Source organism: Mizuhopecten yessoensis, unplaced genomic scaffold (assembly GCF_002113885.1).
Source record: "Mizuhopecten yessoensis strain PY_sf001 unplaced genomic scaffold, ASM211388v2 scaffold715977, whole genome shotgun sequence".
In the NCBI taxonomy this organism is placed as follows: domain Eukaryota; kingdom Metazoa; phylum Mollusca; class Bivalvia; order Pectinida; family Pectinidae; genus Mizuhopecten; species Mizuhopecten yessoensis.
This window is the reverse complement of record NW_018479886.1, coordinates 61,211-72,587: the sequence shown is the minus strand read 5'-3', so window position 1 is coordinate 72,587 and position 11,377 is coordinate 61,211. Positions and strand designations below refer to the sequence as shown.

At 36.2% G+C, this 11,377-nt stretch overlaps 1 protein-coding gene across 1 annotated transcript in view; it reads right to left on the bottom strand.

Annotated features, from left to right (window-relative positions):
- The window catches only part of LOC110441468 (transient receptor potential cation channel subfamily V member 6-like), a gene marked incomplete at its 3' end in the record, with an annotated part of 43,762 nt that overhangs the window by 10,049 nt on the left and 22,336 nt on the right, over nt 1–11,377 (bottom strand). Inside the window, exon 4 of the mRNA XM_021484621.1 lies at nt 3,588–3,743. Coding sequence (XP_021340296.1) covers nt 3,588–3,743 — 156 coding nt within the window. The remainder of the gene's footprint in view (nt 1–3,587; nt 3,744–11,377) is intronic.

Below are 11,377 nucleotides of genomic sequence, written 5' to 3'. Positions count from 1 at the left end.
ACAATTTTTACACTGAGGAAGGTACATTATAAATATTGGTACATTGTAGTATGATCTCAGCGTGATAACAGTTGTTACAATGATTGTCAGTAAATATGCAAAACAGATCCAGGAACAGCCAATAGTAAAGAAATAAATATTATCGTTATTGTAATGAATGAAATATACGTATGAATGATTTTGAGTTTGAGTATGAAAGAATGAATGAAAAAGAAAGAGAGAATGGAGAGAAAGAGGCTTTTTACATGAGGCTATATAATGTAAGAGGGATGATTCTGTGGCACCCCAACCCTGGCATTCCTCCCAAAGATGCTGGGGGAATAAAATACAATTCAAACCTAAAAAAAAAAAAAGAAAAAAAAAAAGATTTGTAAATACTGCTCGTCCAATCGTAATTTATCGTACGGCAATGTAACCAACTAACACTGAATAATTTTATTACGTGAAAATACATTGATTACAAATGTACTAAATCAATTGTACAGGTTAAAAACAATAAAAAAATTGTACAGGTTCAGTAATGATGAATCAAATCCATACTTTATGCATAGAGTTTAATAACAAATTGAACAAGGTTGAATGGAAAAAATTATAGTCATCACTAGCTTGGCATTCAATAATACCAAGCAATTCCCCTGAGAGTCTGACCCACATGTTAAATACAATTGATTAGTATATCATGATATCAATTCTCGGTTGCTTCTCTGTTTAAGCTTGGGTGAACTTGGGATATTTCACAATATCTTGAAATAAATTACTGGAGTGATGATCTGAGGAAGGGCAAACTTTGGTTGATCACCTTGGAATCGTGAAAGAAACATAAACGTAGCCGGACTATTATTTACAGTCGTCAAATGGAATCCTGCTTCCCCAAACTACGAAATGTCAGAATAGACCATAAAACTGTTTACTTGTAATCAATAATGTCTACGCCATATTAAACCAGTATTCGTGGCGAGATGAAAGCCAGGAGAGTTCCAACATCCTGTCTCTTATTGATGTGGCAAAGTTGTCTCTCCGATCGTAATGTCTATAATGACAGACCTACGATCTTTTGTTTGCTAAACAAAATGAAAAAAAAAATCCTACAAATGATCCATAAAATTAATTGCTGCAATCATTTACTTTCACCTGAAACTGGTTTTTGTACCTTTATCTGTATATATGGACATAGGAACTATCGTGTGAACAACCGCCACGCAACACGCCAAGCACGAACGTCTAAATGACATCATTACTTTCATCCAACATAAGAGTGTGAGATCAGAATGTGTAGCCGATCTTTGTAGATGCTTATTATTTGCTTTGTTTAGTGTTTGCATTGTTTACGCCCAATCAACAGTGTAAGTAGTTGTGACACAAACAACAATGTAGATCGAGATACAAAATGTAAATACTCATAAAAAGCCAAAAAGTTAACAAGTCATTCGGATTGATATGTCTCGCCTATACCCCGCTTTGACCATCAATGCACATATCAGAGAAACTAACTTAAACACAAAAACTTATGTTGATGGAGATTCTGACAAAGTCAACGGACCATGAAATGTAGGCAGCATCCAGCATTTGATGCATGGGTTGAGATGGACTACCTAAGATGCATCTATGATCCAAGTTTGGTTGGTGTAGCACTTATACTTTCAGATAAACTAACTTAAGCACAAAAACGTAATGTCGAAGCCGCCGTCGCCAGAAAAGCAACACCAGTCTAGCTTCCACTTTGTGGCAGCGAGATAAAAAACCAAAAGGTAAAAGATGCAAAACCATTAATACCGAACCAATTGATTTGTACGAAATTCAAGAATAGTTTTTTTTCCAGTAAAAATCAAGCTTGAATTCTCCTGCCATTTGCACAAGCTTGGGACGAAGAGACCCCAATGTGTAACCTGGAATTGCCTCCAAACTCCTCCCACAAACACGAGAAACAACACTTTAACACTGGGTGCATGGTTTTCTCGGAAATCTGTAAATTAACTCATAAAAAATATTTCATTTTCTTGTATTTTGTTAATTCATTTCTAGGAGGAATAGCAGAACAGATCCTCCAAAATCAGTATAAAACCATAAACTGATCTTTAATTTGAATTCAAGTCTTTCATTTTGAATTCAAAAGACATTATTGTTAAATTTAGGGCTTCTAGGGCCTTTTCAGCAATTTTAAGGATTTATAAGTCTTTTATATCTAGGGCCTTCTAAAAGCATGTACAAACTCATTGTAGTATACACTTTTTCTTAATTTGTAAATATCAACTAAATGTAAACTAGGTAGAGTATAATGAGCAATTCATTAGTCCCCCACCTCTACACAAACGTTGGAATCAAAAAATGAACAAAGGGCCATAACTCTGTATATTTGGTTAAAATCAAAAGGCAAATGGATTGGACAAAAGTTTTAACAACTTACTTATAATTACCTCCTTTCGGTTAGTAAGTTAGAAAACTGTATATGATTGAGTATAAGACCCAATTTTAGTTTACAAAATTCCCCACTCCAAGAAAAGAACACTTACAAAAGAAGGCAAAATGAAGTGACCCAGTACATTAAAAAAGCCCTCCTAAAATTATGAATGGTGAACAAAGGGCTATAACTCTGTAAAAGATTGACTTGAGGCCTGCTTTTAGAAAATGACCTCACACCATCCATTATACATCAAGGTAGGTGGGTAGTGGTTATCAATGGAAGTGTGAATTATACACCAATGGAATTATTCTAAAGGTCATATAGAGGATATTCTTAAAGGTCCGGTCACAACATTTACAATACTGTCCCCATAAGTAGTTTTTGTTTGTGTTAGATTGTCTGTTGATTTTGATTTACACTTGAGTTAAAACAGAGGATGAATGTATGACTGGTAAGTGCTATTTGTTTTGTAATTTCGATATATACTAACCATTTAAATATTTACCTATGTTTCAAGGTAAACAAACACTTAAAGAACTATAAGTGGTTATGGAATTTGTTTATGGTAGATGCAGAGTTCATAATTTCCCCCTGACAGCACTCACAAGTAATTGAGCTTGTGCCTTTCCTTTTGTAATAACAACTGAAATCCTACCATGGTATTAACCAGTTGCTCTTTGACTTATATTGCTTATGTTACTTTTGCAGTATGGCTGGTTGTAGAACCACACATCAAGAATGTATGTTTATGATCATGGTGTAGTATCATGCGACCTTGACTCTATGCAGTACACAAATCTTGCGAATTTCGCGACTTTCTCCATGTTGTTCTGAAACTTAGACGTACTGTGCTGTCGGTAGAGTTAATTTGTCGGATTCTATCGTGTAACTTGACTATAAATTACAACTTTTTGTAATGGTTATAAAGCTAACGCAATCAGGAATTATTATGCAAAATTTTATCAGGTAACTGCTGCATGCATGCTTCAAAATGTTTCTGAAAATCAATGAAAAATTGATGATAAATAGTCAGGACTGCATGTTTTTGGATTGTTCCAGTATATAATTTGCACCCCTTCTTGATTTTATCATTTTTCCCTAAAAAAGTGTGCACTATACACAAATATTTATGGTAAGTCTTGAGACATAAAAAAGAGTTATATGGTTCAATGAATTGACTACTTACCATCATAATCTGTTTCCTTAGTTTTACGTTTCTTTTGATCCTCTGGAAGAAAGAATCGGCCCATTGCCCGTTCGTTAACATTAGCACCATATCCAATAAGAAGTTTGACATGCTCCAGGTCGCCATACACAATGGCCAGATGTAAGGCACTTTCACCTGTAATATAACAACATTCTTTATCATACAAAAGAGACATTACTTCATTAGTTTTCATTATAGTTACAGATTTTGCACACCTGTTTGTGTCAGACTCTTAAAATATTCAAATGCACTAAGTAGTTATAGGCATCTCGTAAATATCACAGTGTTCTTTATGGACAGGTGTCCTTTATATAGAGGTACCTTAGTATACAGGCATTTCTTATATTCAGGTATTCTTTTATAGAAAGGATGCTTTTGTAGAAAGATGATCTTTGCATACAGGTATCATTTAATAATAATAATAATAACAATTCAAGGTTCTTATACACCGCTTAATCACAACCTAGTTCGTAGGTCGTCTGAAAGTGGTTCATTTAATGACAGGTATTCTATATAAAGGTTGAATTCATTCATAGACAGGTGTTCTTTATGAACAGGTGTTTATTATAGAAAGGTATCCCTAATAGACAGATTGTGATTTTATACAGGTATCCTTTAAGACTGAAGTCATGATATAGGCAGGTGTAATCTGGATTATATATCTTGAAGTCTGCAATCCTTCACAGACAGAATTTATTCTTTATATTCAGGTGACCTTTATAGACAGGTAATGATTCATATTTACGGTCCATAATGACATTTTTTTTTCATTTATTTACTTTAGATTATGGCAGGTAAGTGGAATGGTTGCACAAACAATAAACATCAGGATGTGGTCCAACCTTTCTTACCCATCCTTATATATATACAATAACACAGTGAGCACCTGGTAACAGTTAAACAGGCGGCGTGGATCAGGTATAGACTTTTTGTTTGCATTAAATAACAATCAATGTTGTCATACCTATTGCTGCCCCTGGCCTCCTGATTCTGTCAACAAACAACTATACCCTCAAACCCTGAGTATAATATACCCTCGAACCCTGCGTCTATCACTCTTCTAATACCCAACCTCATCCTCCTGAGACAAAAATCAATGGTAGAAATCAATAGCTATCTGATGATTATAACCAAAGCAACATAGTTGACCCAGTAAGCCTTTGTTAATGTGTCGCCATGCTAAGTAAATGCTGGTTGATCTTTAATTAAAAATTATGTCAAATTGAAAATGTGATTCGCACCTATTATACAGATATTAGGGAGGTAATTGCAGTAATGGGAATGTGGTGTTGGCAACGGATTTTGATGATAGCTGTGAAAGTGTCTCTATTAATTATTTTTTTTAACTATTAAAAATTACTTTATTATTATTAGTTGGCTTGATATTAGCAGCCACAGAGAAAACTGAACAGAGAGAAGTAATGACTGATGTAAGTGTTGATTTTGAACCACTCTCTGAAAAGCTCTAGACTTTCGAGTCAATTATGCACATTTACTAAAAATATATGACAGTTAGTTCATGTTCAAAAGCATTGAAGAAGGGCAGTGACCTAATACTGCTTTAAGGTAGCTAGTCCCAGTGTTCTGTATTGTATCTTCAATGATGAAGAGTTCCAATTTGTTCAGTTTACAAAGGCAGGCTAAAATTGGTACCTTTAGATCTCTTCTATTAATTTTTCAGAAGTTAGTAACAGATGGTCAAAACTGGCCCTTTTAGACCCTCCTAGCTACAATTAATGTTTCAAAAGCCCCCTTACCAACAGACAACCAAAATTGGCCTCTTTAGACCCCCTTTCTTTACATTTCAGAAGCTAGTAATTAAGGATTGTGGTAAAAACTGGCCTCTATAGATCCTCTTCCACAAATCCTTTAGAAGCTATTAAAAGATGGTCAAAACTGGCCCCTATAGACCCTCTTCCACAAATCCTTTATAGAAGCTAATAAAAGACTGTCAAAATTGGCCCCTTTAGACCCTCTTCCATAAAACCTTTAGAAGCTAATAAAAAAAATGGTAAAAACTGGCCCCTATAAACCCTCTTCCACAAATCCTTTAGAAGCTAATGACAGACTGTCAAAATTGGCCCCTATAAACTCTCTTCAATTAATGTTTTTAAAAGCTCATAAAAGATGGTTTAAACTAGCCCCTTTAGACCCTCTTCCTTGAATGTCCCTAGCAAGAACTATTGAATAGGCACGTTTAATACATCATAGCTATACCTGTAGAGGATAATACTTGTTCCGTATTCTCTAATCAATCGTTGGAGCCTCTACCAGTGTGTAGGCCAATTTCATATGCTGCTTTTATTTGTTTTCCACTTATAATTCTTCTCCACTTGTTCTAATTGATCAATAGAAATTAAAAAGAAATCCAAAGCATGATGGATTTTCTGACTGTGCCTGCATGCATACAATATGTACCCTTTGCCCAGTCTCCATACGGCCGCCATAACAGAAAGACTTACCTACCAGTCTCCATACGGCCGCCATAACAGAAGCAGTTACCTACCAGTCTCCATACGGCTGCCATAACAGAAAGGGTTAAATTACCTACCAGTCTCCATACGGCCGCCATAACAGAAAGACTTACCTACCAGTCTCCATACGGCCGCCATAACAGAAAGGGTTACCTACCATGGCCAGTCTCCATACGGCCGCCATAACAGAAAGGGTTACCTACCAGTCTCCATACGGCCACCATAACAGAAAGGGTTACCTACCAGTCTCCATACGGCCACCATAACAGAAACGGTTACCTACCAGTCTCCATATGGCAGCCATAACAGAAACAGTTACCTACCAGTTTCCATACGGCCGCCATAACAGAAAGGGTTACCTACCAGTCTCCATATGACCGCCATAACAGAAACGGTAAACCTACCAGTCTCCATACGGCCACCATAACAGAAAGGGTTACCTACCAGTCTCCATATGACCGCCATAACAGAAACGGTAAACCTACCAGTCTCCATACGGCCACCATAACAGAAAGGGTTACCTACCAGTCTCCATACGGCCGCCATAACAGAAAGAGTTACCTACCAGTCTCCATACGGCCACCATAACAGAAAAGGTTACCTACCAGTCTCCATATGGCCGCCATAACAGAAACAGTTACCTACCAGTCTCCATACGGCCGCCATAACAGAAAGGGTTACCTACCAGTCTCCATACGGCCACCATAACAGAAAAGGTTACCTACCAGTCTCCATATGGCCGCCATAACAGAAACAGTTACCTACCAGTTTCCATACGGCCGCCATAACAGAAAGACTTACCAACCAGTCTCCATACGGCCGTCATAACAGAAAGGGTTACCTACCAGTCTACATATGACCGCCATAACAGAAACGGTAAACCTACCAGTCTCCATACGGCCACCATAACAGAAACGGTTACCTACCAGTCTCCATACGGCCGCAATAACAGAAAGGGTTACCTACCAGTCTCCATATGGCCGCAATAACAGAAAGGGTTACCTACCAGTCTCCATATGGCCGCAATAACAGAAAGGGTTACCTACCAGTCTCCATATGGCCGCAATAACAGAAAGGGTTACCTACCAGTCTCCATATGGCCGCAATAACAGAAAGGGTTACCTACCAGTCTCCATATGGCCGCAATAACAGAAAGGGTTACCTACCAGTCTCCATACGGCCACCATAATAGAAAGGGTTACCTACCAGTCTCCATACGGCCGCCATATTAGAAAGGGTTACCTACCAGTCTCCATAAGGCGGCCATAACAGAAAGGGTTACCTACCAGTCTCCATACGGCCGCAATAACAGAAAGGGTTACCTACCAGTCTCCATATGGCCGCAATAACAGAAAGGGTTACATACCAGTCTCCATATGGCCGCCATAACAGAAAGGGTTACCTAACAGTCTCCATACGGCCGCCATAACAGAAAGGGTTACCTACCAGTCTCCATACAGCTGCCATAACAGAAACGGTAAACACACCAGTCTCCATACGGCCGCCATAACAGAAAGGGTTACCTAGCTGTCTCCATAAGGCCGCCATAACAGAAAGGGTTACCTACCAGTCTCCATATGGCCGCAATAACAGAAAGGGTTACCTACCAGTCTCCATATGGCCGCAATAACAGAAAGGGTTACCTAATGCATGCTGTTAGGGGACGTCTTGTCTTTTTTTTATTGTTGTTTTTCATTTTTAAACTTTTAAATTCTTAATATCAGCTTAATATTTAATGTAAAATGCACATCAACTTAGCAGTATATTTGTTGTGCATCTGTAATAGCAAATGCCTTCATAATCCTCTATTTCAATCCGTATAGAATTATGTGTCTTAAAAATTGAGATGCAGACTCCCCAGCTTTACAAATTATAATCAAGTCGTATCTGAGGCACATCTGACAAACATCAAGTTTGAGCTAATGCTGTCACCATAGAACTGATGACCAAGAAAAACATCTGTATAATTAAAAGTTTTAAAACTGTCTGAAATGAAATTTTGGAAATAAAGCCGTAGAAAAACTATACTTCAAAGAATGTGATTGCTATTGAAAATGTAACGTCTAAAGTCCACAAAATCATATTATCGAATAATCGAAGCAAAAGTGCAAAAAATTAGTATTTGTTGTATTTTTGTTAAAAAAAGTTGTATTCTCCTGAATTTAGTCAAGTGTATGCAAACGTTACATATGTATAAACGAAATCTGGTGATCAGCTCGACAGTAAGTAGACTGGAAATCATTTAACCATCCCAAGACCTACCTTTTGATGAATGGTACTCCCCTTATCAGCTTTAAAATATCTAGTCTAATTTTTTTAATTTGATTTAATGAAAAGATTTGTGAAGAAATTTCAGTATTTTTGATCATAATATCTTAAGGGTGATCAATATGCAGACCAGAATACACATCTCCTTTTTTCAGTTTTAATCGTTATCACAATGTCAACGATTTTATGAATTGAAGTTAAGACTGATACCATACCTAGTCCACAGGTTTACCTATTTCACCAATCCACCCGTTCCAACCTCAAACAAGTTATTTCAGAGTCATAAGAATTCGATTCAGGTAAATATTGTACAGGTATTTATAGGTAGATTCGGGGGCTGATCAATGTCTGTGAGTCTAAATAAATACACCCAACATAGGAAATGGCTGGATGATGGTTTAGCCTACATAGATATCCAACAAGCACTGTTGTAAAATTGACATATGCCGAACAATTTTAAATGCATTAAATAATCAATATTAGCATATATACATATCTATAATGTATATACTTATAAGTGTATGATTGTTCGATAAGTACATGGGAAAATATTTCACTGAAATGTGTTTCTGAACTAAGCATTTTCTTAAACAAACACATGTATATATCCATCATTCCATTTTATACAATTTAGCTGCATTTATAAAGCCACACCTTGAATGCTTTAGGAGATAAATAGGCAAATCGGTTTATATCATTCACCAGTAGCCTCTGGAACCTAAGGTTGCTGACCTGTTAATGTTAACAAATGGTTAAAAGTTATCATAATACAGCAGATTTTGCTTAACTCATTTACCCCTGAAGACAGTTAAACTCTTCCAATTCAAAGGTTGGAAAAGTTCACTGTAAAATTTCAGGGGTGAATGAGTTAATATCACTTCAGAGGAAAATACGATAAACTGGATTGTATACGTACTAGTTAGTATATATGATACTTATTGAAAATTGTTCAATTCCTGAAGAAAAACATAACAAAACAATTCTTTATAAAGATATTCCACAACAAGTGGATATTGTTTGTCATTTTAATACATAACAAGACATTTATAGTTATGGTGACCTAATTGTTTCTGATAAAAAAAACACCAAAAAACTCATACAAGAGGTGAAATTATGAATGGTATGTGAAGGTCATGACATCAGATGAAAAAGAAGAATGTATGACTTTAAATCCAAAATTCTATTATAGCAAGAATGAAGTTTTTGACCCTTGAAAGTCAAAATACAAAAGTGGTACAAAAGATAATGTTTTTGAACATATATATGTAGTTTAACGAAAATCCAAGAAATGAAGTCTGATAATTTTGGCTAAGACATTCTTATGGACTTATAACTGCATATGTTTTAGCAGACATAACATGTATATATATAATGTATTCTCAATGACCTATAAAAAATGGAGAGGACAATCAAATTTGGTTCCGATTCAATCAAAGTGAATAAGGACCATTAAAAAACAAATACAGCCCTGTATGTGTCCCCATTTCAATTCATTATTAGCATATTAAGGTGATAAATCATTTATCAATATAATTCTTCTTTCTGTGATAAAAATGCTGTCAATGCTATTCGAAATGGCTGCAGCTTTAAGTGCGGAGACCCATAGCGTGATGTTACCTATTATACTGCTGTTCTCTCGTACGATAATGACTCTTCCGTCGAACACCAGTATTACATATACAGCTAAACCATTACGCTGGTAACATTAAAGGTCAAATCTCAGGCGCTGGGAATAGTTCAATTAACCAGAAGCCTGGCTAACAACATCAAACTTATTATACAAACAGTGTTAAAATTACATAAAGCACCGGCTAACATATACCAACTTATTACGCATCAATATTGGTACAGCGTCCAGATTGTCACAACAAGTACAGCATTATATTAAACGTTCACGGATCATGTATACATGTTTCTTGTTTACATTCACACTTAACAAATTATTTCAAACCATCTCTAATTGATGAATACCTATTTAGTTATGAGTAAAGGGTGAATGGCCCCACTTTGATATGATTCTGGCTGCTGAGAAGACAAATTAAACCCACAACAGGAAGAAAACAAAAATGGCTGTTAAAAAGTACCATTCAAGGATAATTTTTTACAGGGAAAATCATAGCTTTTTAGCTTGTAAGCCTCTGGCATGTGCAGCTAGCTGTCAGATGGGGACAGAAAGTGGCAGTCTTGTACGGCAGCTAGCTTTCAGATGGGGACAGAAAGTGGCAGTCTTGTACGGCAGTTACAGACTATAGCTATTTAACAATATATGGGAATCTTGGACATCATTCGACTAAACCAGTCACATTGTATGCTATATAAGACATCAAGCATCTGACTGACCAGCCATAATGAACAATAAACTCTAAAATTTGAAAATAGGCTGCATGGAAAATAAGCCTGGGAATTTGCTTGCAGTCAAACATCTTGAAAATAAGCCGGTTTCCAAAATAATCCAGCCTTGAAAAGATGTGTTGGATTCTTTGTACTCAAGATTGCAATCGGTGGCAGACCTTGCGAATTGGCAATCTTTTTGTTAAAAAAAAGAGAAATATCTATAATTATGTAATTTGCACACACCCATCCTTAAACTTTATTTCAGCAATAAAACTCCTGTCAGAATTCCATAAATTTTAAATGGTATTGAATAAGTATGCAATATAATACAACTATAGTATTGATCATTTAAAAGGTTTGAAAAGTAAAGACAACCTTGAAAATAACCTTTACACACCTTACTGGGAATCTAAAACGTTTCAGAAATAAGATGGCCTTGAAAATAGGCCATTTGATAAATAAGAATTGGATACCTTTAGCTAAAAACGAAAACAAGCTGTGGTTTATTTTAGGGTATCAAACTTTTGACTGGCCAAGAGACTGAGTCGGGTGACTGTTGGTGAATTATTTTGAACATTTGTATAGAATTTGGAGGTCTAAGGTTTCAGAAACCCGAACTGGCTCCGTTGCATTTACCCTGTCCTGTTACAGTGATGCCTCAGTGACCAACGTTAACCCTTGTTTACAAGGTTG